This window comes from Neolamprologus brichardi, chromosome 7 (genome assembly GCF_056152115.1).
Source record: "Neolamprologus brichardi isolate AB-2024 chromosome 7, ASM5615211v1, whole genome shotgun sequence".
Lineage (NCBI taxonomy): Eukaryota > Metazoa > Chordata > Actinopteri > Cichliformes > Cichlidae > Neolamprologus > Neolamprologus brichardi.
Genome location: NC_142110.1, coordinates 67,498,002 through 67,524,639, shown reverse-complemented (window position 1 = coordinate 67,524,639; position 26,638 = coordinate 67,498,002). Strand labels below are relative to the sequence as shown.

Here is a 26,638-nt window from a genome sequence, read left to right as displayed (position 1 = left end):
ACCGAAAAAATGAGATAGCAGTGAAAATGAGCCTCCTCCAAAGGGTGGCTATCCTTTAAGGAGAGGTGAGGAGACTGGCGGGGAGGGGATCTGGTAATCCGCAACTGGTCCATATCGAAAGGAGCCATCTGATATTTTCAGGCATCTGATAAGGGTGCCTCCTGGGATGAAGATCACTCGGCTGGTCTGGGAACACTTTGGTGTTTCCCTGGACGAGCTGGAGGAGGTGGCTGGAGAGAGGGAGGTCTGGGCTTTTCTGCTTAGGCTGCTGCCCCAGCAACCCGGCCCCGGATAATCGGAAGAAAATGGATAGATGAGTATCTTCATAAATATGTAACTGTAGATACTTGTTAGTAATTTCAAACTAAATTTCTGTTTCTACTGCAGCTCACCTGCGAACCTCCACAGCCCACCAGGTGGCCACGGTCTACATGAATCACTGGTGTAAACAAATCATCTTAAAGTGGACATGAAACAATACATACAAGTCTAATTTACACAGTGGAGCCCTGCTCTCAAAAGACCCTTCATCATCATCATCATTTATTTATTTATATAGCACTTTAAAAACACACCTGGTAGGCAGTGCTGTACAGACCATTTAGAGATTTAAAAACCAATAAAAGGACTTTAAAACGGATCCTGAATTCAATTGGAAGCCAGTGTAAAGAGGCCAAAATCGGAGTGATGTGATCAAATTTTTTTCTGCCAGTTAAAAATCGTGCCGCAGCATTTTGCACTAATTGCAAGCGTGACAAAGTGCCCTGCCCCTATTAAAAGAGAATTGCAATAATCTAAACGTGAGGTAATAAAGGCATGAATAACACTTTCCAAGTCGCGCTTGGAAAGAAAGGGCTTAACCTTCGATAAACGTCTGAGGTGATAAAATGCTGATTTTACCACCCCGTTTACATGGTCATCAAAGGTAAGTGCAGAATCAATTTTAACTCCGAGATTTGTGATCGAACTCTTTAGTTGGGAAGTCAAAGCTGCAAGATCAACATCCGGAGTAAGAGAAGAACGATTTGGGCCAAATAAAATTGCTTCTGTCTTCCGATCATTAAAATTTAAAAAGTTTTTTGCCATCCATGCTTTGACATCAGTCAGGCAGTCAAGCAGAGGTCCAGTTTGTAAACTATCAGAATGACTAAGAGGTAAGTAGAGCTGGCAGTCATCAGCGTATAGATGGAATGGCACTTTATGTTTCTGGAAAATCGCGCCAAGAGGCAAAAGGTACAGTGAAAACAATAACGGCCCAAGAATAGATCCCTGTGGCACACCCCAAAGCAGAGGGGCCACAGAGGATGAAGCCGACCCCAACTTAACACAAAAGGTCCTATTTACCAGATAGGTCTTTAACCACAAAAGTGCCGAACCAGAGATCCCCACACTGATTACATTTGTGCTTTAAACTCAAACAGGTGGATTTTCAGTGCAGGTAGCCAGACAGCACAGAGCCACTTACGGTATAAGAGTCAGTCATTGAAAGTAGACAGTATGGTCTAAGGTTTCTACAGACAAGAACATGGATCACAGTGTCATGCATTGTAGACAACCTGTACATGAAGGAAGGGGAAAGTGCAAGATTAAAGCATCATATTTCACCATAATTCTGCTAACTGTGTAAGCCATTTGCGCGTATACGTTTACGTTCCTGTGTGCATTCATATTGTCTTCATAATGAACTCGTCTTTGTGTAAAAGTGGGGCAGGAGCCTTCAAAACAAACACAGAAACAGAAACTGTGGCAGGTTTCCAGGACCAAAGGAGATTTTGTGGCTACGTGACTGAGCAACAAAACAATGTGGCAGATGTTCACGGTGCGTTCACTGACTCTTCAGAATGTTGGAAATCCAAACTGGTGCCAAAGGGCGTTTTCAAATATTTTAAGAGGGAGGAAATGCACTGTAAGACTTTATATGCAATTTGGCATCAATTTGTTAACCCAACAACTTGTGATACAAGTCAAACAGCTTTATTAATCCTTCACAGTGTTTCAGGTGTGTTTTAATGCCTGTTGTTTCATGCATCCATGTGCTCAGTGCTCAGAGTTGCTGGGGTGGGTGGAGCGTGGATTGCAAAGTGGTGCACAGCAAGTGTGGGCAGGTTAAAGCAGCTGTAATAGCACACTTACGTGGGATAGCTACTGGGATGTGTAGGAGGCTGTCAGCCTGAGGCCGAGCACTAAGATCCACTGATGGCCTACCTGGACCACGGTTATTATAGTTAAATAAACCTAAACTAAAGACAAATGTGGAAAAAAAAAACCCCAAACATTTCAGCTAACTAATACATCAACAATTAAAACCAAGAGAAACCATTATTTCTAAAATAATAAACTGTAATAACTCTGACCTCTGTCTTTGTCTCCTTCTGGCCACTGTGAGTATCTTTGTGGTGACTCACGTTTGTGATCATCTTTAGGTCATTTTGTGTCTCTTTGTAGTGGAATTGCATTTCTTTGTGGTAGTTTTGTGAATCTTCTGGTTGGTTTGAGTCCCTTTATCTCTTTGAGGTAGTTTCCAACCTCTTTGTGGTTATTTTTAGATCTTTTTGTGGGGTGGCTGTAGCTACCCCTAGGTAGCTAGATAGGGCACATCATCTACTAAAAAAAATCATACTATTAGAATAAAAGAGTAATAACAAATATGTTTTATGCTGTCATAAATAACAGCTAATAATTCTAATGATAGCAGCTTTTACAGTGGAAGTGGAATACATTATATGGATATAAGAGAGGTATTTTAATTATTGCACTTTCCACCTAAAGTACATGTTGCACAGGGATCGGCAGAGTTTATGCTGGGCCTGATGGCCCATGGGAGAAGCTGTTTTTTTTAATCTGCTGGTCCTCCTTTTTATGCTCTTGTACCTTCTTCTAGAAAACAGCAAGCTAAAGAGGCTTCACAGCGGGCCTGTACTCTTTAAACTTCAGTATAATACAGGAATGTCAAACACAACTACAGCCAGACCAATTCAGTTTCATGTACTGTAACCAGTGAAACTCTCCTTTTGTGTCAGTGTAACGAAGTTTAACTACACATTTAAAACCTGAGATGTCTTAGTAAAAGAACAAGAAGTTTAAAATTTCAAAACAACTGCAAAAAAAAATTTGCCAAAAAGGTTCTGGTAGCTTATCACCAGTTTTTAACAATGTTTTTGTTAAATGTTATTATCCTTTGTCTTTTTGAGCACCATGCCCACCCCAAAGTTTCTCATTCACTTGTTTTTCCTAATGGAGTAATAATGTAGTATGAATGTAGCAAATGCTTTAAAACATTTTAAACCAGAAAATACAGTTAAAAGTCCAAAATTTATGCCCTCATTCACATTTCCCATAACCATGCCGGATGGCGTCTTTCTGGCCCCCGGGCCTTATGTTTGACGTAGCGGGTCTTGTTTTCCCGGACTTGAGGATTGCTCTCTCTGTCCGACACTCCCTGCACGCACCGCAGGGTTTGTTTTGGTCCTGCGGGGCTGTGTCACAGCCATCCAATCAGAGACGAGAAGGGGCGTGTCATGTGACCCCTCCCTCCCCTCCTTGTATGCCCCTCCGAGATGCTGCGCGCGCGTCTCTCAGTACGATTCATTCCCTGCGCGCGGTCAGACGCATCTAGCTTGTCTCCATCATTTGCGAAGCTCGTACGATTATTTTCATCGTTACTGTTATTATTATTGTTAAAAAAGAGTTAAAGAGCAGAAACCTGCCGCACTGCGGGCTCCACACCGAGAGAAACAACTGAAATATATCCGTCTGCGACACACGCACCGGAGGGGGCCCGCGTTCGCCTACTTCCTGTCTTACTGTCGAAAAAATGAAAACCAAATTCATCAACGGGGTTTCTTCTTCCCCCTCCATGTCGCTGGGCCTGCTGGTGACCGAGAACGCCCTGCAGGTCCAGCCAGACACCGAGGAGGACTGTGACGAGCTGGTCTGCTCCGACCAGCCCGACCCAGACACCCGGAGGAGGGCTTATCTGTGGTGCAGGGAGTTCCTGCACGGAGCCTGGAAGAGCCTGGCCGAGGACCTGTTCCAGATCACCATCATCAGGTGCGGATGATCCGTTATATGAACCGTTATTTCTGTTTATTTTCACCATCCGATGTGTTTCTCTGTAAACCGTATGATGAGATCATCTCACAAGAGCCATGTGACCCAGAGTGGTCGAAACAGCAGAGCTCATTTCATGTTCCTGTGTCAGAATCTGCTGCTATAGTGCAGTCTGTATGTATGCAGTCGGGTGATGTAGGTGATAGCAAGTGGGAGCCTACCTCCCACTCAAAAGAAAAAAAATCAAATTGGTCTACACTCAGAAAAGAGAAAAACTCATTTCAGTCATTACTGTTAAACCTCTCTGGCATCAGTGTTGTGATTATTTAATGAGTTTTATTGCAGATAGTTTTTACTTAAAAGTGTACAAATGTTTAAACTTAAAAAAGTCCGCCTTTTTTTAAGCAGCACTTTTCTTTGGTAAAAGTTTTGTAAGCAAGAACTTTTAACAGCGATGAGAAATATAATGAAAACATTAAAAAGGAAACATTAATGGACCCAGGACTGAGCCTTGTGGAGCACCGTGGTTAGAGAAGCAGTGGTAAAAGAGATCGTGCTCACTCTAAAAAAAAGAAAATGCTGACTTTAAATCATTTAATTACATGTAAAACTGTAGTTTTGTTACATGAAGTGTAAAATGTTAGATTTAATGGAGGTTTCTTCCTGTTAAAAGGGAGTTTTTCCTTCCCACTGTCGCCAAAGTGCTGCTCATAGGGGGTCATATGATTGTTGGGTTTTTCTCTGTATCTATGAAGCGCCTTGAGGCAACTTTTGTTGTGATTTGGCGCTATATAAATAAAATTGAATTGAATTGAATGGGATCTGGTCCACTTTACTTGATTGGCTCCTAAATACTATTTTAAGTACCGCCCTTATTCAAGAGGAAAACTTCTGTGGAAAAGAGAGCAGTGTGTCCTCCTGGGATCTTTTTATTGTTAGGCACACGTTAAACCTCTACAGAGCTGCTAGTTTTGGTGTTTTTCTTCACGCACGCAAATATCAATATCATATTCGCTGTCTGTCTGTGTTCCAGGGGTGGTCTGAGCAACAAGCTCTTTCTGTGCAGCCTCCCCGACAGCCTGAACTGTGTTGGGGACGAGCCGAGGAGCGTCCTGCTGCGCCTCTATGGGGCCATCCTGCAGGTGGGAGCCACATCACATGTCAGTGTTTTACTGTGCAAAAAGTAACCCAGAGTCGCCACGAGGACGTAAGGAAGTAGTTCCCCCTCTGTAGTTTTTAGTCTGCAGTTACTGCTTTTTACTCACACACGCAAATAAGAGCAGACATGTAAAAGTGTTACAGATAAACAACAAAATAGACGAGTGAAAGTGAATGTGTGAATGTGTGTCACATGCTTATATTAGTGTATGCATGCAGTTATGCCTTCATGTATGTGTGTTTGTGTGCGTGTTAGCCATTGTTGTACATGGTGATGTACCCCCATGGCTGTACATGCATGTGTTCTTTGCCGTAGGCTTCCCAAAGGAGCGTGCCTTGGGCGCTCTTGTTCCCAGGTGAACCCACCCAAAAACACGGTACAGTATGAGATCTATGAAGTCTCAGCCTAATACAAAGATGTAACACACACTCATGTAGCTCAGCCGCTAGGAAGGAGAACAAAGTCCTCCTGCCTGTCCTTTTCCTGCTCTAAATCCCTGTCTTGTGATTCTTAATCATTAAGAAGTCAGCTTCATTTTCAAGCTAGTGGACAAACGGCGGACCTGATGATGGCACGTCCACGGCTCAGATCAGATAGATCAGATTTCTGCTGCCCATCAGGTGCTTTTTTTGGAAAAAATAATCTCTTTGCATGACGTGGCCGCTGAGTCCAGAGTTCATGATGTCAGACTCATCAGCAGATCCACTCTGACGATAGCGCTTAGCTGCTGGCACTCGCCACATCGGCGTGGTAAGAGTTCAAGGCCAGCGAGATGTTTGCACAGCATATTCTAATCGCCTGCTGGCATCAGAACACAACAACTGAGATTCAGCCACTAAATTTGGCATTTGCAGCTGAGAGTGCATTAGCAGGAGACCTGCATTAAGCATTAACTCTGTGTACTTGCTAATGAGCACGTAAGCAGTTAGCTTTTATTGCCAGGGATGTACGAGCGCACCGCATCACAGAGTCCTTTAACCGAGGTAACTGCGGTCGTCTCCGCCGTGCCGCAGGAGGAATTAATGATGTCTAATCAAAAAGCTAATATGATTAGGGGACGAGTGCCTTTGTCTGAGTGCACAGCTACTAATGATTAAACCGAGCGTAACTGCACTGGAGACTGTTTCTGAGCAATAAAGTTATGTGATGCTGATGAGCAGAAACCTGCAACTCTCAGTAAAAGTGCAGATATCCTCCTGCCTTCAGTCTGAGGGCCGCTGCCTGAACAGTTCTGCACTGTGGCATCCAAAAGACTCGGTGTGTGTTTGAGCTCATACTGTACTGTCTGCACCGCAGGCACAGCTTTGATGTTGACGGGCGGCTTGGCGGCATGTATTCATGGATAGTTCTTCCCTTTTTCTCTTGTTGATAGATGTCCTGTAATAAAGGGGATTCTCGAGAGTCAAACAAAGAAAATCACTTGCAAGTAAGTAACAGACGACAGTTTCTCTACTCAGAGTGTACGTCCACAGCAACACTCGACTCACATGTGTGTGCCCCCCTCCCCCGTCTCACTGATTTCTCAGAAGATTTGTTCTCCTCCCCTAAATTCCTCTCTAACTCACGCTGAGCCTGAAGAGGATCCGCCAGGTTTCTGGGCGGGGCTTTGGGGGGATTCACAGGAACGGCCGAATACTTGTAGCCAGTTAATTTAAAACCTAAATTGTTACTTTTTTCTTCCGTTCAATTTCTGATTTTGTCTTTTAACACCTAAACCAAAGCACAGACACCCAGGAGACATAAACTGTAGCTGGTCATTAACCTCTTAGGTTCACAGGTTAGGTCCACATTTTCACTCATTTGGTCATTTGAACGGTAACACCTTCCAGTTTCTGAAACGAGGCCCTTTCAGCATAAAGACGTGACATTATTCCCCATGTTTACACGCTCGTGCGCGTGACCTGCAGTTTAAACAGCCCTCGTGGATGTATTTGCTTCCAGAAGACTCTCACAGTCGCATATTTGCATAGACTTTTTCTCTGCAGTTGGTGTGAACACGTCTTTATTAAATGTGTAATGTTACCACCGTTTGGAGTTTTGCAATGTTCTTCTGTTGACTCTTTGATCTCACATTAAACTGACACATTAATGATACAAATGTAATTAACATGATTTGTGCATTTTTTTAACAATAATTGTTATTTTATGACATTGCAGCTGAATTTGCTGCCTCTGTGCACCACAAAGATCATTTAGTCCCATTATTCTCCAGCAAAGGTAAATGTTTTGGTTCGTTTACAGCAGTTTTTAACTCGAGAACTCAAAGTGCACTCTTTGGTGAACGCATTTAGAGAAAATCATCAGGATACTTTGGCCTTTCTGCTCAGCCACCACAGCCGCCCAGGTCGATCGTGTATATCTTCAAAACAGAAAACAGAACAGCCGTCTAGATCAAAGGTTAAAAAGCAAAACAGACAACAAAAAAGTTTTATTTCAATTTTAATTTAGCGAGAAATTAAAAAACTAAAGCACTGATGTCATGTTAGTGGTACACATATGAAAAATGTCTGATTGACACTAACCTCATAGTTGGTGATACTGCACCTTAACACTGCAAACACAACATGCAAAACACAAAAAGGAGATGAGGTATTTAAGTAGCTAGAGTTACATCTACGACTGCAGGCGTGCGTGTTAACGTGATAAAGGTTCATTCAAAAAAGCCTTTAGATGTTACAATGTTACAATAAACTGTTCTGAATGTCTTTGTTGGCTTATGTGGCGTCAGCCGGCCAGCAGTGATGCAGGTTATCGTTATTGACCCCAAATGGAGTGGAGGGTTTATGGAGTACACGGCCTAAAATCACTGCAGCCCCGCACAAAGGTCACAATGGCTTAAAGAGGTGCTGCTTTGATGATTGCTTTGAAGGATGTCTTGTGTTACCTTCCCTCGCAGTCCTCTAAACTTTTTGGATGCCAACCTGTGATGTAACATATACGCACTCCTTGTCCTAAAACAAATTAAGTCGACATGAAGCGACGATGAGCAGGTGCCGATGTTTCCTCACAAGAAAAAGAAGACATGGAGATTCTGGGTTGGTCCAATTCTCAGGAGAAGGCATGAGTGGGGAGGATTTCATGGTTCGGTTGAGGAGCTGAAGCTCAGGATTTCGTCCATATTTCAGGGTCAGTTGAGCTCTTGTTGGCAGAGTTGGGACTACATGTAAGTAGCTGTGCGTCTGAGGTAAACTGGTATTATTTTACTATTTCCATCTCATTCTATAGTCAACTTATTTTCAGATCTGTTTATTCGCATTTATTCGCTGCTGTACATTTTATAATACGTGTATTGTAAACCTGCTAAAAGCATGTTCAGGGTAATTAGCTGCGTGCTGACAGGCTGTAGTGTTCTTAATGTGCAGACAGGAAGATAAAATGCTGAAATGCACAAGTGAAGGAAGTTTGCGTTACGCAAGCCTCATAAAAAGACTAATTTTAGTGATAGATAACCAGCACAACACCAGTATCACTGCAGGCAGTGTGCCGAGCCTTAAACGCACTGACTCATAAAGGTCTGTACCCACGCGGCATCATGTGACGCCCTTTGACCTTCACGTTACAAAGCTGAATCACAGCTCTCTGTCATGGGACTGAGATTAGGTCATCAGTAAGTTAGCCATTGTTTCCACTCAAGTATCTTTCCATACAGATGGCAGCTCCTCCCCCTCAGCTCCACTTCTCTAATCTTCTCTAATCGCTGGACTGCGAGTGTCTTCAGATAACCTCGCCTAGATCCGCCTTCCCTAACAATGCAGTGTGTCAACGTAAATCCCATTTGGATTAGAAAGGATGATGCAGACTTGAATCCTTGGATGTTTCAGTCGTCACAGCAGAGCTGGTGTAGCTGGAGTTTACATCCAGGTGGAGACGACACAGTGACACAGTTAGGCTACAAACCCTGATGTAGCTTGATATAAAAGCGTTGGCCATTTTTAGCGATGAAGGCTTGTGCCGCCCCTTTCCTCCTGTATTTCTCTGAGATCTTAAGTTGTCACAGGTGGTAACAGTAACCTCGGTCCTTAGCTTATATTTTGGAGAAAACCAAAACAGATATTTTGGGTAAAAATGTGAATTTTTTTAATCTAATTAGCCGTTGGCAGATTAGTTTAATATGTCAAGGTCAGGGTTAGCGTTGTGATCATCACTTAGTACTCGGAGGAGGAACACTTAAGTTACTCAAAGGGAGTTCAGTTTGATCTGTTCTCTTAGATAATGTGCTTTTATTACCTTCATTAATCCATCGTCTTACACTCGTAGCAGAGTGGATAAGTATTGAGGTTAGAGCAGCAGCTGTCTGAAGCTCACAGTGCACCTGCTCCAAGGCCAGCCCGCTAAATACCTCTGAGCAGAGACGCAGCACCGGTACATGACTGGCATAACAACTTGGATTCAGTCGTAATCAAATATTCACCAGGAACAGAGCGCACGTTAGACCGAATGTTCCTCGGACAGCAGCACAGACGATGCCGTGTCAGGAGTTTTTCATCAGGAATGTTTCGATTCTGTGTCCGAGCTGCGAGCCGGGGTTACGGCTAACACTGGTTGATAATTAACAAACCTGTGGGAGAGGAAGCAAGTCAAACATGCATGTAAAACAGACACTGGCATTTGGAATAGATCAGAGGAAGTGAAAGTGAGGTCGAGGGAGGACTGCAGGCTGCGAGACCATCGATGCCGACCACGCTCACCGCGTGGGCTGATGCAGCAACCTCTAAAGAGCCATCAAACAGAAATGGACCAGTGCATTCACTTAACTAGTATGCTTTCACTTTATCAGCTCAGCTTCTACCAGCTCAGTAGTGCCAAAAACTCCAGTTTGGACCAGTGGACTTTAAATGCTGTCAAAAACTCGCACATTAAAACACAAAGCTTTACTAAAAAAGTTGCCATGAGGTACAAAGACGTTTGCATTTTACTTTTTTTCATAAGTGAAATTATAGTTTTGAGTCATCCCTCATTTCTTTGTGCAGTAAATCAATGTTTTGAAGGTGCAAACATAAATGGAAACAGAGCATTTAGGCAACAACAGTTTGCACAATTCTAATGAGCTTCAAAGTCAATATTTTACATGAGCACCTTTATTTTTCAGCACAGCGTGATCGCTCTGAGGCCTCGTTATCTGCCAGCGTTTGTGTCAAGATGATTATGATAATGTGGATAATAATGCCTGCGATCAGCTCTGCAGATAAGACGTTATGTAAGCACAGGGAGCATTCGCTGAGCGAACAGCAGGGGAATAAACGTGAACGAGCTGCTCTGCGGTCGGGAGAGGGCGCTAACGTGTTCACTTCCATCGCTCTGTGCACCCATTGTGTTCATACTAGCAAGTAGAGCATGAAGAGCACCACGGGTACCTGTATGATGCACCCATATGGGTCAGGAATCATCTAAACCGCCTCGCATTTTGGTTTAATGGTGGGATGAGAGGAGTCAGCACTGCCAGCGCTAGCTAACAAGCTAACGGCGGATATTTTCAGGCACTGACATCACGCACGGTCGCATTTATTATAGCAACGCTGTCGTCTTCACTGCAGGAAGAACTGAGTGTGACGTTGTGGTTTTAAACATTCAGAACATGCTGCGTCTTGCACAACAATCAACCGCAGTAAATCAGCAACTTGCTGTTTGCAGTTTAGAAAACCGCAGCCCTGTCAGAATTCATGCACCACATAAGTACACAGTGTACTGCATAACGGTACGTAGACAGAAGTATCTGGATGTAGGCAGAAGAATATCTGTGCTATTAATAATCGACTGAAATAACCGTGAAAAAAGGAAATAACAGTTTGCTTTAAATGTATTTATGCAAAGTTCAGACGTTCCCTAAACCAGGTCAATAAACGTTTAAGCTGCTAATGATCCCAGAATTCATGCAGTGCTGACAGTTACTGTAAATAGGTTGCCACTGTTGTTGGTGGCTAACTGTGGATGTTAGCAACAAAGAGAACAATCATTGATGTGGTTCACAAACCAGTTTGAGTGCCTCGAGACACCATCACAGGATCAGAGGACGCCACACCCGACTGACAACCAGTGATATACACAACCACAGGCTCTGCCAGCTCACCAAAAGCGAACGCCCACGTATGTTTTTGAACCGTGCGACGAAAGAGAACATTCAAATTTTACACCAGCCGGGCAACAATGCTAACCAGGGAGAGATTAGAAGTTGTTAGTGCTGCATTGTTTGTTCTGCTTTTTTCTGCACAGATATGATAGAAAACAGGAAAATAGCCACACAGCTGCCGTAAAAGGCAGAAGGAATATTGTTGTGATCCCACCAGGCAGCTGTAAACGCGATAACTCGAGAGCAAGGCGACGTTTTACCAAACGTGCTAAAATTCTGCAGAAAATCGGTCAGGTGAGGTCAAATTTTCCTTGGTTACTGGATGTGTAGGCAGCATGCAGCTTCGTCACAGCAGAGATTCTCATATTCCCTAAAGAGATTTTACCTGGAGTCCAATGTTGTGCGTCCTTGTTGGGAGATCAGTCCTGCTCTGCTTTGAGACGGACGGTCTCAGCGTGGTTCGTAATAATTCATAATGTTTAGGAGGCCACAGAGTGGGCAGCATTGTTTTCTTTGAGTCGGCTTCCTGTCGGGCACTCATTATGAAACACATTCCCACGGCTGTTATCCAAAGAAGCAGGCGCACGTTTGGATCCAAACCTCTGTCTCTGCTGCAGTTTATCTCAAGGTTATTCACTCAACAGTATGAGGATGGATATATCACTGATTTTTATTTCAAGGCTTGAACTGCAGCACAACATGGAGGTTATTCAAATCAAATGGGCACTTTAGCGATTTAGACTTTACATTTTTCAAAGTTAAGAGACTAAAGAAAATTGAAAAAGTTAATCGTTTTTTAGAAATCACTGAGCTGATAAACATGTTCCAAACTTTTCAAACAGTTTGAAGCTGATATAGCTGATATACAGTTCAGTCTTATTCATATAGTGCCAAATAAGAACACAGGCGCTTCATATTTTAGCGTAAAGACCTCACAGTGACACAGAGAAGACCCCAACAATCGTACGACCTCCTATGAGCAAGCGCTTTGGCGACAGTGGGAAGGAAAAACTCCCTTTTAACAGGAAGAAACCTCCAGCAGAACCAGGCTCAGGGAGGGGCGGGGCCATCTGCTGTGATTGGTTGGAAAGTTTTAAGCCTAATCTTAGAAGTAAACACAAATCAATGATAGTTGTTCCTGACAGGATTTAACCCTTTAAGACCTACCATAGAACCAAGTCCGCCAGAGCTTATATTATATGTTTACATGCTGTGGAGCCATTTTTGGGAGCATTTCAAGTTGCTATACATCAATACAACCATTATAGCCCAGATTTTAATAATATGTCTGCATTAAGTGCATAGTAATTACATAAATTGCAAAAAAGTGCAATAAACTACAAAAAAATGTAAAATCGTTTTTGTTTTTTTAACATATATTTCTAGTTAGAGAAATTTAAGAGGCTTATCCCTCAAAACTGTAAATACAAAAAAGTTGCACAAAATAGTTTCCCACCACAGGAAATTTATTTTGAGTGTCTTCATAGTTTTATTTTTGAAATACACCAATTTTTATACACTGCAGGAAAAACAAAAATAAATATTATAATGCAAATTTGCAAAAAAGCAGCATATGCATCAAAATAAACTATTTCCAGCAGTGCAATATGAGTCCTAAGCATCCCAGAAACCACACAGAAAGTCATAAAGTCAAAGATAACTTTTAAAAACACCAGTATAGGCTCATGAGGCCCTGATGGTAAAAAACTACATTTCCGCAAAATGACGTCACTTCCGGTTTCGGGCAGGTCATGGCGGACATGTGATAGTTCACGCTGATGGACGTAGGAAGTGTTATGAACAGCTGATCGGATCAGCAAAGCGTGTTTCTGGAATATTATGTTTTTGTTGCTGCAAGTGCTTTTTATGCCGTTTTTGCAAAGCTATATGTGGAAGGAAACTGTGACCGAGGACAAGCTGATGGCATAAGATGTAAGTACAACTCCTCCAGTTTCATATGCAAAAAAAATGATTGCGCTAGCTCACGTGGTTGCAGAGCTACCGGGATTTAAAAGTAGGGCGTAAGGGTTAATAGAATGGATGGTCTGTTCATGACTTTCCTTAAACTAAACTCCAGTAAAAGTAAGAAACCCGACTGTGGACTTAACTCCAAACCTGTTGCATATTTGGTGAGAAGCCTGGTTTCCAGCAGAAGCACGCAGTTTTGTCTTTGAGGACACGTGACTGTGCTGGTATGCATGGGCTGCATGTTTTGGCGTGGGAGCTTTGTGCGTCTCTAAGATTAAACGAGAAAACACAAGGCCGTCTGTCTCTGCTCCAGCAGCTTCAACTGCAAAGCCAAGTCTTCCTGGAGATTTTCATCTACCTCTTGTGTTTCTCCTCACCGCTTTGACAGGCAAACCCTACTAACCCTAACCACAACATTTCTCCTTATTCAGAATCATCCATCCTTGTCCTCCACCACCTGATTGCCTCCTAAGCCCCTTTCAGACTTTCACTTCACTCTGCTGTGATTTTCATGTAAAGCAGCTTTGGCAGGCCGCCTACCAGAAACCCTGAAAAGAACATTTTTCCTTTTCAAATTCAGCCTGCTTGTGTCTGAGAGTAGCTGAGGAGAGGATTCATCCACTCTAATGTTGACGTTTTCAGCCTGTGTGACCAGAAACAGCTCTTTGTCTCATTTGCTATTCTGCGGCGGTGATGGGAGCTAACGGTGGAGGTGCTGTGAACTCCGTGTTGCCTGAAATGTTGACTGTGTTGCTGTTGTGTATCTTCAGGGCGCCGAGGCCATGGTGCTGGAGAGCGTGATGTTCGCCATCTTGGCTGAGCGAGAGCTCGGACCCAAACTCTACGGTATTTTCCCTCAAGGCCGCCTGGAGCAGTACGTCCCCGTAAGTCACCGTGCGGAGCTGCACTTACACATCACGTTTCCTTCCACTAATAGTATATGATGTATATAATAATAATATAATAATAATAATATAATGCTTTATTGATCTGATCAGCTGTTACGGGGTGAATAGACATTATCACGTTGTCAGCATGAAATCACCTTTTCATGGACACCAGCTAACTGCAACAGGAAGTGATGTCATTTATAAATAAACACAATTGGAAATGTATTTCTTTCTTTATTTTTGTCCAAGGCTTCCAAAGTACTGATGTTCTCAGTATCCTGTTAGAAATAGTTTATTTTGACGTACATCTTTTTACAAAACAATGTGCATTTTATTTTCATTTTTTCTAAAGTTTATAAGTTTAATGAAGTTGGGAACAAACTCCAAATACATTTCACCTGGTTTCAAAGTTTTGTTTCATTTACAAAAATCTGTTTTAGAGAAAATATTTTCAGTCTCTTTGTGGTTTATTTGATTTTTTTAGCAGTTTAGCAGCACTCAAAGAAGTCCAATACTCACAACTTTATTTTTCAAGATTAGGACTGAGAGGAAAGAAATGTTAGAGTGTGTGTGTTTGTATTCATATCTTATCCAGTCCCCACAAGTCTGACGGCATTTTGAGACACAAAATGTGGTATTAGTTACAATTAGGTTATATTTAGGGTAAGAGTTGGGATTAGCCATTTATTTTTCATGGTTAGGGTAAGAGGCTAGGAAAAGCATTATGTCCACACATGATATGAATACCCAACTGTGTGTGCGTCAGGATTAGGGATGCAACGATACCAATTTTTCAAACCGATACGATACCGATACTTGGATCTGAGTATTTGCCGATACAGAGTACAAAAACCCATACTTCTACCACACACACACAAATACAATGAATTGGAAGACAGGTTTTATTTTATTCTCTGCCGATAAAAAATAAAATCTTAATAAAAATTACCACAAAAAAATTTCAAGTGAAAAATAAGCACTTCTGTTAAATTATTGCAGAGTCTCCACATTGTAGTTTAACAAAATATCACTGAACTATTGGCACTGTCTCGAGCTTTCAGAATAATAAATAAACACTTCTGTTTGGAATAAAATAAACTTTTAAATTGTTGCAGAGTGTCCATATTGTAAACAAACAAACGAAATAACAAAATATTACGTATTTATATAAAAGTATTCGGCATTGACGAACTCCTCATCTGCCCGTGGATCATCAGTCCACTGTGCCGTTAAACCAAGGACTGACATCGCGCACACACTGCTTGTCTTTACCTCTTCAGAAAGTTTTGACACCATTATCTCCCTGATGTGTGGGCGGTTGGGAATTTCATATCGCAGCTCGAGTATGCTGAGAAGAATCCTATGTTTTCCACGACCGGCATTGGCTGGTCATCCAGAGCGATAAAATGAGTCAGAGCCTCTGTTATTTTAACTGCCCGTGGATTTTCTCTTGACATTTTTCATCGCTTTTCCAAAACCTGAGTTAAAGTTGGCTGTTCCACACTGCTGACATTTTGTTTAGCCTAGCTACAGCAGCCTCCAGTTTCTCTTTTTTATCTGGAGCCGCCAGTCTCACTCGTCTAACCCTGTGCTTGTTTAACACGGGATGTCCCCCTAGTGGCCAATCTAAAAAACTACAACAGAAATGACAAGCCACCCTCTGATTAATGAAATAAGTTAGTATCGGTTCATGGTATCGGTTAACTTTCACGAGTATGAGTACACACACATTTTACAGTATCGGCACCGATACCCGATACCAGTATCAGTATCGGTGCATCCCTAGTCAGGATAAAAACAAGTGGAAACACAACCCTTCAGCTCGTGTCCAGTTTGAGCTCCGGGGCTTTTCAAAATTGCTCAATGCAGTTTGTGAGAAGTCGTAAAACTATCAGGTGTGACAACAAAGGTGGATAACAAAGGTTGCTCAGTGATGAATTTAGAGGCTTAAATTACTTACCTGAACCTAAACCTGTGATTTAAGCAGTTAGAGCCGCAACGATCACGGTTTCATGCAGTTTTCTGATGTCCTGCTGACAGAGCCGTAAACTGGACACCTGTGAGCTGAGCGACTCCAGCATCTCGGCCGAGGTTGCACAGAAGATGGCCAGGTTTCACGGGATGAGGATGCCCTTCAACAAGGAACCAAAGTGGCTGTTTGGAACCATGGACAAGTGAGTCACCCGAGCCCGTCACCGCGTCAGGCAGCGAGCACATCAACAGTTCAAGTTCTCTCAGATAGCGTGTCACAGCACTGATTACTTATCGACTTCTGCAGGTGGAAATACCTTCAACCTTATGCATCAAGTGTTTACGAGGTTTACGTTGCACAATGTTTGTCGGCGTGTGCTGATAAAGGCCGCTGTCTTTTTCTATCAGTATTCCTCCTGAGTTATGTAAGCAAAGCCTGAGTCCGGCCGCTCGGCTGATTTTCCCGCCACAAAAGATTCACGGGAAAACCTGGGAACTGTTGTCCTGGGAAACACATGGAAGCTGCCAGATGTGATGAGATTATCTGGCCGTTCTTTTTGTTTCCTGTAAAGAGAAAATTACACCCATACAGCAGATGTGGTTATATATATATGAAGTACACTGAACTGTGGGCCTTACATGCATCTACATATTTGTATGCTCAAATTTAAACAGCAGCCAACGTGTGCAAATATCAAAAACACAAAGACATTTTTAGACCAGCTTAAAAATCGGAGAAAAAGTTCTCATTATTTTTAAAAACTATTGTTTATTATTTTTAAAACTAAGCTATCATTGACTAAATGTAACTTCAACACAAATAAAGTAGTGACCTGTAACACTTTGATCAGGTACCTGAGCCAAGTGATGAGGCTGAACTTCACCAGAGAGTCGCAGCTGCGTCGCTTCAACCGCCTGCTCAGCTATGACCTCCCACAGGAGATGGAAATGCTCAGGTATGTTGCTGCAGACACGCAGCTGTCAAACACTGCACACATGACACAAGTGTGTTTCCTGACTGTTATGCAAGTTTATCACAGGAAACATGCGTGAAAATCGAGGCTACACAGGCGCAGAGGGCAAAGGAAGCACAGCTGAGAGTCTCTAAACATCCGTGACTTTATAATGAAGTGACCGCCTTTGTGTTTGTGCAGGTCTCTGCTCAAGTCCACTCCTTCTCCCGTGGTCTTCTGCCACAACGACTGTCAGGAAGGTAAAACCTGAAGACGCGAGGTCGCCCTTCATACCATCCGTTTCCTCTGTTGCAGCAGTGCTAACTTGTGTGCGTTTGCTCCTTTCAGGAAACATCCTGCTGCTGAAAGGCCGCCAGAGCTCAGACAGACACAGGCTGATGCTCATTGACTTTGAATACAGCAGCTACAACTACAGGTACACGAGCAGCACACCTGCAGTAACATCTGACCTGGGACCCAGCTGTTTCTGCATCAGTCCTTTGCTGTCATTACTGTTATTATTGTAGGGGTAGCATTAGAAACAAGAAGCAGATCGATAAACTGGATCAGCATCATTAAAAATAACAATTCAAATGAAATAAAAATATTAGAAATAAAAACTGACACAAGGTGAAAAAAACACCTCCATGTTTACAGTTTTTTAATGGTTTGGTGAAACCGATGCGCCGAGCACAGCCTGACTCGAGCGCTGCTGCGTCACCGTCACTCATCTCCTACCAACCTGTGTCACATTCAGTGCTCGCTAACCAGATTATAACCTGTAATCTGGTTATAATGGGAAACAAAGATACTAGAATCAGAGCGTAAACAAGAAGAAAAACCGCCACAGTCGGCTTATGGCTGCGTTTTAGTGATATTCCTACACTCATGCTGTGCGATATGACCAAAATCTCATCTCCCGATATAAAACATCTATCGTCTGATAACGATATAAATCACTAAAATGTAACATTTTCTGTAACTTCTGTGAATCTCGGGCAGCTCGACTTGCGTGAAGTGTTTCCAGCTGTGCGTCATGTAGCTGGAGTCGAGTGTTTTAACCGATGCATGAAACGATACATTTTTAGACATAAGTTGTAACGGCGCCGTTTTCTTTGTATTTATTACACGGCGTGCTGCGGGGAAAAGCCTGTTCTAACGTTTGAGTCTGAGGTTTATTTTTTAGCACCTGGCGTCTTTTTTACTTCTCATCTGTAAATAATCTGCTCTTTCACATGATTTAGTTTATTTTGAAAAGTCTCAACAGGATCCTGAGCTTTATTGTGAAAGGTTTATGTGGACACGCGATGCTGTTACCGTCGTTGTTGCTAATGACAACGCATAAAAACAGGTGCTTGACCGTCTGTAGTGTGGTTATATTAAATATAAGAGAAAGAGAGAACTTTAATAATAACTACAGTGACATCAAAACAAAAATATTGCTGTAAACAGTTTATTTTGCGACACCACGAAACAAACGACAGCGTAAAATGAAACGATAGACGTTTTTATATCGTCACCCGATATATATCGCTATATCGAACAGCACTACCTACTATTACATTTAATTTCCACCCATTTTTAAAAAACATTGATCATCTAAGTGAACATAGACGCCACAGATTCACAGCTACGTGACACCCAGACAGAGCGCTCTCTGATTAATCGCCGTCTGATATCGTGGTCGGGTACCTGATCCTCACATACATGCAGGTGGGCTTGTCTGGTGACATAAATGAGATGAAGGGTCAAACTCACGATGCCGTGGAGCTCTGCCACTTGGCTGCAAAGGTCGGGTCTCTGCTTCTCCAAGGCCAGTCTAAGATCTATGGTCTAGAACAGGGGTGGGCAATCTCAGTCCACGAGGGCCGGTGTCCCTGCAGGTTTTAGATGTGTCCTCGAACCAACACAGCTGATTTAAATGGCTAAATTATCTCCTCAACACGTCCTGAAGTTCTCCAGAGGCCTGGTAACGAACGAATCATGTGATTCAGGTGTGTTGACCCAAGGTGAGATCTAAAACCTGCAGGGACACCGGCCCTCATGGACTGAGATTGCCCACCCCTGGTCTAAGGTTTATTTTTTAGCACCTGACGACTCTTTTTTGCTTCTCATCCGTAAACACTGCAAACTCTTTCACAGGATTTAGTTTATTTTGAAAAGTCTCAACAGGATCTTGAGCTTTATTGTGAAAGGTTAATATGCAAAACAAACAAACGCCATTGTTTTACTGTTGTGGTTGCTAACGGCAACGTGTAAAAACAGTCGCTTGTCCGTCTGTAGTGTGGTTATATTACATATAAGAGAAAGAGAACTTTAACAAATTAATGTAACCACTGCAGTGACATCAAAACTGTTTATTTTGCGACACCACGAAACAAACGACAGCGTAAAATGAAACGATAGACGTTTTTATATCGTCATCTGATATATATCGTTATATCGAACGTCCTAACTCATGCCCACCCTGATCTGTTGAAACATTAACTGCAGCTGTTATGTAAGCAGAACTTGGCAGGCTGCTGAGCGCGCACAGGATGAAGGCCAGAGAAAGGCGATGATGACCCGAAGTAGACGAGAATACAACGCTGTGCTTGTGTTTCTGCACCGCTCTGTCTTCATGCGTCGCTCATTTCTGGGAAACACTGCATATTACCCAGAACTCCCTCCTCCCAGCTCCCTTCAGCCCCTTTAAGTCCTCCCCGTGTAGAACAGAACACGTGACCTGTGAGGCATGAAGACGAAGATGAAAACAAAACATGCTGTGGGTTATTGCTTTTTCTCTCTGGAAGCGACAACAAAGGGTCGAGCTCAGGTCGCTGCCTCCCCCGCTGCACAGGAAGGTCCTGCTGCTGATAACAGTGTGGGAAACGGCAGTCAGGGATACTTGAGGGACGAATGAGACTCACACACAGGATTACTGCGACTTTACAGTCACTGCTCGTGGGAGAAGATTTACTTATCTTTTTAATTATAACTAAACCAAAACAACACTGGCTCATAAACGTGTTTCTTTGTCCGTTCTCTGACCCTGCAGGGGATTCGACGTCGGTAACCACTTCTGTGAATGGATGTACGACTACAACTGCGACGAGTTTCCTTTCTTTAAAGTCAGCGCTCAGAACTACCCTTCAAAGGCCCAGCAGGTGTGTAAAATACGTTAGTGGGCTCATTCGATTTCTCTAACGGACTGCTGACCATGACATGTTTCCTCGTAGCTCCACTTCATTGAGAGCTACCTGCGCGAGTCCGATCAAGGGTTCGACGGCTTGAGCACGGAGGACCAAATGAAGCTGAAAGAAGAGATGTACGTGGAGGTGAACAGGTGAGCGGAGTAACTCGTAGGATGCTGCAGTGAAAAGCTAAATGGAAGTAGAAAACACTTTGTGTCTTTGTGATGCAGGTTCTCGCTGGCATCTCACTTCTTTTGGGGCTTGTGGTCCATCATCCAGGCCCAGCTGTCCACCATCAAATTTGGATATCTGGTGAGTCTTTGCTTCCTTAACTTGAGTCCTTATTTACTTTACTCAATATCAAAGTTGTTCGGGGCACAGATCTGAACTTCAGCTCTGGTAAAATGTCACGTGGGGAAGAGGAGGATTTAATTTTAACCAAAGTACATCGAGACAGGTAATTCAGGGCATTCCTGGTCGTCTCCTCTGCTGTCACAAAAAGATGCGCAGTGGTCATTAACCCTTTAAAGCCGGTTGGAGCGGCACGCTCTGTTTTGCGCAACTAATTTTAAATCCCGGTAGCTCTGCAACCACGTGAGCTAGCGCAAAAAATTTTTTGCATATGAAACCGGAGGAGTTGTACTTACATCTTATGCCATCAGCTTGTCCTCGGTCACAGTTTCCTTCCACATATAGCTTTGCAAAAACTGCATAAAAAGCACTTGCAGCAACAAAAACATAATATTCCAGAAACACGCTTTGTCGATCCGATCAGCTGATCAAAACACTTCCTACGTTGGATTAGACGTCAGCGCGAACTTTTGCAAGTCCGCCATGACCTGCCCGAAACCGGAAGTGACGTCATTTTGCGGAAATGACGTTTTTTATCATCAGGGCCTCATGAGCCTATACTGGTGTTTTTAAAAGTTATGTTTGACTTTATGACTTTCTGTGTCGTTTCTGGGATGCTTAGGACTCATATTGCACTGCTGGAAATAGTTTATTTTGATGCATATGCTGCTTTTTTGCAAATCTGCATTATAATATTTATTTTCGTTTTTCCTGCAGTGTATAAAAATTTCAAAAATAAAACTATGAAGACACTCAAAATAAATTTCCTGTGGTGGGAAACTATTTTGTGCAACTTTTTTGTATTTACAGTTTTGAGGGATAAGCCTCTTAAATTTCTCTAACTAGAAATATATGTTAAAAAAACAAAAGCGATTTTCAATTTTTTTGTAGTTTATTGCACTTTTTTGCAATTTATGTAATTTCTATGCACTTAATGCAGACATATTATTAAAATCTGGGCTATAATGGTTGTATTGATGTATAGCAACTTGAAATGCTCCCAAAAATGGCTCCACAGCATGTAAACATATAATATAAGCTCAGGCGGACTTGGTTCTATGGTAGGTCTTAAAGGGTTAAAAGAAATTTATATGTTTGCTCAGGAAGAACAGTGACAGAAGTTACCGTTACCTCTGGTTGGAGTTTGAGCTTCTGCCTGGCTGTGCTCAGCTTCTTTGAAAGCCTCGGGTCAGATCGGGCTGCCATGCAGCGGGACGCTGTCACACCAGCTGGCAGGGCTTTGGTGAAAATCCGAAGCGTGCCCAGATTCTGGGATATGTACTGGATAAAACGATCCAGACTTAAAGCTCATCAATGTGACTTTTAAATAACATTTTCAACACTTAATTCAGATATTAGTGCAAAGTCACAAATGTGAATTTCAAGCAAACTGACGTAACATCTAAAACAAGAAGAAGGAAGAATTCACTGTGCAAAGACACTGACACGAACTGATGTTTTATTAGTGTGCTTAACCCGGAGCACACAGGGTTACATTTGGATTTATTGTTATTACTTAAAACTAGGGCTGCCACGATTACGTCGACTATCAAAATCGTCGACGACTGATTTAATAGTCGACGCGTCGTTTGAAGCTTTGTAAGATCACAAAAGACGCAGGAATAAGTAGTAGGATTTAAGAGTGTAATAACGGACTGAAACAGAAGATGGCAGCACTGCATGTACAAGGATGCCAGCTGCCGTTAAACCCCGAAGAAGAAGAAGAAGCAGCGCAGCCCAGCTCAGTTTCCAACAATGGCGGCAGCTAGTTAGTTTTAATATTACTCTTATTATTCTTTCTGGGTCACAAAATAAACGTTTAACATATTTTCAGGCGAGAATGTAGCTGTGTAAACCTCAAATATCTGCTCAGTTTATCAAGACACCACATATTTTCAAAAGCGCTCCGACGTTTTCAGAGACGTCTGTTAGCCACTAGCTCGATAGCTAGCCGGGGGCAAGGCTCCGGGGGCAAATCGTTTTCAAACCCACCGCCGTCTTTCGCTACTCAGGTTAAACATGATATACAAGTCACTTAGATAACTTAAAAATGTTATTGTTTGGCTTTTTTTAGTATTTTATTTGTTCCTGAGTAAATCGGTTTGGCTGAGATCAAAGTTATAGTTTTTACACAGCTGAATAAACATCAAGCAGACAGCTGATTATCAGAAGTGTGAGATGCTCGAGAATTTACTCCGGTGTCCTGTTATATTTTAGATAGCAAGGAGTTTATTAAACTTCACCGAAACAATCTGCAAATGTCATTAAAATTTAATAAACTATCATCTTGTCTTTATTTTTAGTTAGCACAGACCTTAAACACTTAAAGCTGTAAGCTAATGATAGTTGTATAAGAGCAGATGCTGCTGGTGCAATAAGATTTACGTTTTACGTCCAATGAATGCATGATCTGACTTGTCGACTATCAAAATAATCGTTTGTGGCAGCCCTAATTAAAACAAGCCCTTGCTCCCACATATTCATTTGTGCTTACCTGTGTTGTAGGAGTACGCACAGGCCAGGTTTGACGCCTACTTCCAGCAGAAGAAGACCTGGGCTGTGTAAAGGAGGCGAGATGATTCAGTATTCTGACAGCACGTTCAGCCAAAACGTCAAGGACCCACGGGCTGATGAAGTTTCTACGCTTTACTTACACTCCCTGCCTTGCTGGTATTTGCTGGCTACTGTTGGTGTTGTGTTGACCAAAGCCAAACCTTGATCACGTGGCTAGTAGGTGCTTCGAATATGCCCCACAATCATTGCAGCTCAAAGTTTACATGGCGTAACTGAAGGCCAAAACCCCCCCAAAACAAAACAGAGGAAACACATCGACTCGCACTAACCTTCATCGCTGGTCAGACGTTTGTTTCGGCCCAGTTTGAACCATATCACTAACATGAACGTTCTGAGAGCGTGGCTAGCTCAGAAGTGTTAGCATTGCATCAGTGTGTATGTACAGTATGTGTCTGCTGTGTGGGAAAGAATCAGAACCTCAGCTTTTCTCCCAGAGCTCCCAGTAGCCTGGTTCTGTCTGCTACTGGTGGGCTGATGGATTAACAGGTTCCACTTTCTTCCCACTTGATGTTTGTTTCATTTTCTTTTTTGTGTGTGTTTGACATTATCTCCAGGCCAGGGCAAACACAGTTATTTTGAATTATAAACATGTGAATATTTTTCTGGGGTAGCCTCAACAAGTCGGCGTCAGGTATCTTCCTTACAACTGGACACATTGTAGCTTACTTACTTATAGTCCTGTGACTTCACTTAACTGTTTAAGGGACTAAGGTGTGGTGGTTTCATGTTATCATTATTATTATGGATCACTGTGACAGCTGCACACGTTGTGTTGTCTGATTGAGCCTGGCTGCTAAACCGTCTGTTGGGAACCAGATGTTGTTGCCGCATTGAAGAAAGCTTCACACTGAACACACAACAATGGCTCCTTATTGTGGTGATGGATTCGTTGGTGATGTCACTGGTGTTTTGGCCCAAGTGCCTGCTGCCATGCTGCCTCATCATTGTAGCCGTAATCCAGAGTAATGATGCTGACGGTCACGTGTTGCTGCAAAGTCAAACTTTGCATAAATTACTGGACTGCTGTTGAAGGGGCATTTAGTTAAGACCGAGAGCGCTCTGTTTCCAAGAGCTGAGTCACTGATGCGAGTCACGTCCAAGCGCACATTATGGCCACTGTCTGTTTGAGTGAGGGTAGAAATGCAGCAGTGCAGCAGACAAACACTGTGTATGCCAAGCTTCCCTCTGAGGTGCTACTTTTAGGTGGTGATATAGAGGTTTGATATCGTGGCACAAAGAGATCATGCAGACATCCTGAGACCAGCTAAGTTCTACCTCACCCTGATTAGTTGTAATTGCATCATTGCAGTATTTTGCTGTTGCATACCAATCAGTGGTGGGGCATCATTTTTCTTTAAATGACATTCCTGTTATTTCTGTACCTCTTCATACTTTAATTGGTACCATGGGCATAGCAGTGCCTGCTAATCAATATACACTATTAATGTAACACAAGGACTCCTGCTGATATCGCTTTCGACCTCGTTACCAACTCTTAGTATATCGACTTTATTAACCTTTTAATATCCATCAGGTCGTCGGCCACCTGTCTAGGCTTAGGCGTCAGCGTTGGGTTTAATCAAAGCCCACCCCGTTGTAGACGTTGACCTTTTTGTAGAAAGATAATCCTTCTAACAGATTTATACCTTTCAATCCTAAAATGTATGAGACCTAATCTAAATCCAGTTTCTGAAAATGTAAAGGAGGTGTCATCGGCGGTGGTGATGACTCCAGCCCTCGGTATGAGGGTTTTGGAGAAAAGCAATAAGAAAAAAATGGAAATAGTTTTTAATGCACGTCAGTTAAAACGATTATTCTCGCTTCGCTGAATCCCAACACTTTTTAGTTTAAAGTTAAACACAAACGAGGTTTCAGATCATCACTGAGGATTAGTTAGACCTCACATGTGCCCAAAACAAAAGCTAAGCCTAGACTGGTCGAAAGGGACTTGGTGGTTGGGGTTGATGGCTGTCCTTAGTGACCTTGTTAACTAGACTGTATGCAGCATCAATAAGTGTGATTGTAAAATCTCTGTTGGGATGTGGGCGTTTACCAAAAGCCAGTCCAAAATGTGATTGTCCCATCCCCGAGGATTCTTCTGTTAGATCTACTGTGACCCCAGATTTGAAAAATGTGATCGTGCCTCTACAAATGAAAGTCGTACAGCTAAACAAAGGCGCCGTGGAAGCAGCCAAACTGAAAATGTGACCCTAGCGAATGCTGCGTTTCCCCGTGGAGGGAAACGAAACTTTTCTCTACACTAAACATTTGACGGCAGAAGCATGCAGAGGTGTTTGAATGTCTACTGTGGCACTTTTGAGGACAGTTTTAGGAGGTGACGAACTGTGACTTTATTTTACATGCAGGTGTACTTTTGTACAGTTATTATATTTTCTTTTTTTAGGTGTAGTGAAATTTTGATACAATGAGACTTAAGGTCTGCGAGCTGTGGATTATACTCGATAAATATTCAAATTTAAAGCGTTACAGTACTTGTTTTTCTGTTTTCTCGATCTTGTCTTGTACTCCATCTTTACTTGAAGTTGAAATTTGCCCTGACCTTTCATTGCTGTACATGCTGTCTCTCAGTATTGTGATGTTTTCTGTGTTCTTACATTCCATATTAAAAAACCAACATCACAACAAGTATTTAACATTCTGTACTCGTTACTTTAGGTTTTATGCACATTTTGGACCAAAGGAACTAAAATGAGTCTTTAATTGGTTCTTCTAATCCAACTGTAATTAAACCCTTGCAGGGGAACAAAATCCTTCACTCCTGTTTCTGTTTGGCACTATTCACTAAACTATATAGAAAACATAACTATAACTAATGAAAACCTTTTACATTACTGTTGTTACTGTAAATGTACTTTGTGTTGATTCAATCCACCTTTTTTATATAAAGATGTTGTTTTCTGTGAAGAGCAGCCCCACCTACGCTGTCACGTGGCTCGTAGCGATAACCTTTGCTATCTATGCAGCTATACTGGATACACAGAAATGACTTTGGCTGTAAATTTACTGCTTTGCACAAATAAAAGTTAAATGAGAAAACAGCTGACTCTGGTGCTTGTTTGGATACGCAGTTTCGGTTAATATGATTGGCCTCTGAAGCTCTGTTATGCTGGGTTAAAAATACCAAAAATTGGTGTCGTGCATGTTAAGTGATCATTCATCAAATTGAATGGAAACCAACACAGTATCTGTTTCCTCATTACATCACAATGGCTTCACTGTGTTCTAATTTTCCAGTCCAGTCATGTTGTGGTAAGTGCACAATACTGTGAATACAGTCGCAGCAGATGCCCCGCCCCTCCCTGAGCCTGGTTCTCCTGGTTTCTTCCTGTTAAAAACAAGTTATTCCAGTTCTAGTTCCCAAAACTTAAAAAAACACTGTGCAAACTTGTTGCCTCAAAAAAACTAAGTCAAGCTTACTTAAGATAACTAAGTTAGTGCAACTTAATTATTCTGGGATCATA

At 42.4% G+C, this 26,638-nt stretch overlaps 1 protein-coding gene across 5 annotated transcripts; it reads left to right on the top strand.

The window, feature by feature from the left end:
- The first annotated feature begins 3,580 nt into the window (after nucleotides 1–3,580).
- On the top strand, nucleotides 3,581–26,213 carry chka (choline kinase alpha). Of its 5 annotated transcripts, XM_087844213.1 has the most exons (13): nucleotides 3,914–4,050; nucleotides 5,084–5,192; nucleotides 5,525–5,585; nucleotides 6,582–6,635; nucleotides 14,015–14,128; nucleotides 16,175–16,308; nucleotides 16,957–17,061; nucleotides 17,260–17,318; nucleotides 17,407–17,494; nucleotides 20,096–20,204; nucleotides 20,277–20,383; nucleotides 20,462–20,543; nucleotides 23,088–26,213. In XM_087844213.1, exons 2-13 carry the CDS (start codon nucleotides 5,176–5,178, stop codon nucleotides 23,145–23,147), a joined length of 990 nt encoding a protein of 329 aa, XP_087700339.1. In that variant the 5' UTR covers nucleotides 3,914–4,050; nucleotides 5,084–5,175; the 3' UTR covers nucleotides 23,148–26,213. The 5 variants fall into 5 exon arrangements, with proteins under 5 accessions (XP_087700336.1, XP_087700335.1, XP_087700337.1 ...); XM_087844210.1 differs by lacking the exon at nucleotides 5,525–5,585 and having other exon boundaries at nucleotides 3,581–4,050; nucleotides 14,015–14,125; XM_087844209.1 differs by lacking the exon at nucleotides 5,525–5,585 and having other exon boundaries at nucleotides 3,581–4,050.
- Nucleotides 26,214–26,638: the final 425 nt, after the last annotated feature.

Coding starts and splice junctions, on each gene's coding strand:
- chka (XM_087844209.1), top strand. CDS start 3,815: ATGAAAACCAAATTCATCAACGGGGTTTCTTCTTCCCCCTCCATGTCG. Junction 5,193..6,581: donor TCTATGGGGCCATCCTGCAG/GTGGGAGCCACA, acceptor TCTTGTTGATAG/ATGTCCTGTAATAAAGGGGA. Junction 17,062..17,259: donor CAGGAGATGGAAATGCTCAG/GTATGTTGCTGC, acceptor GTGTTTGTGCAG/GTCTCTGCTCAAGTCCACTC.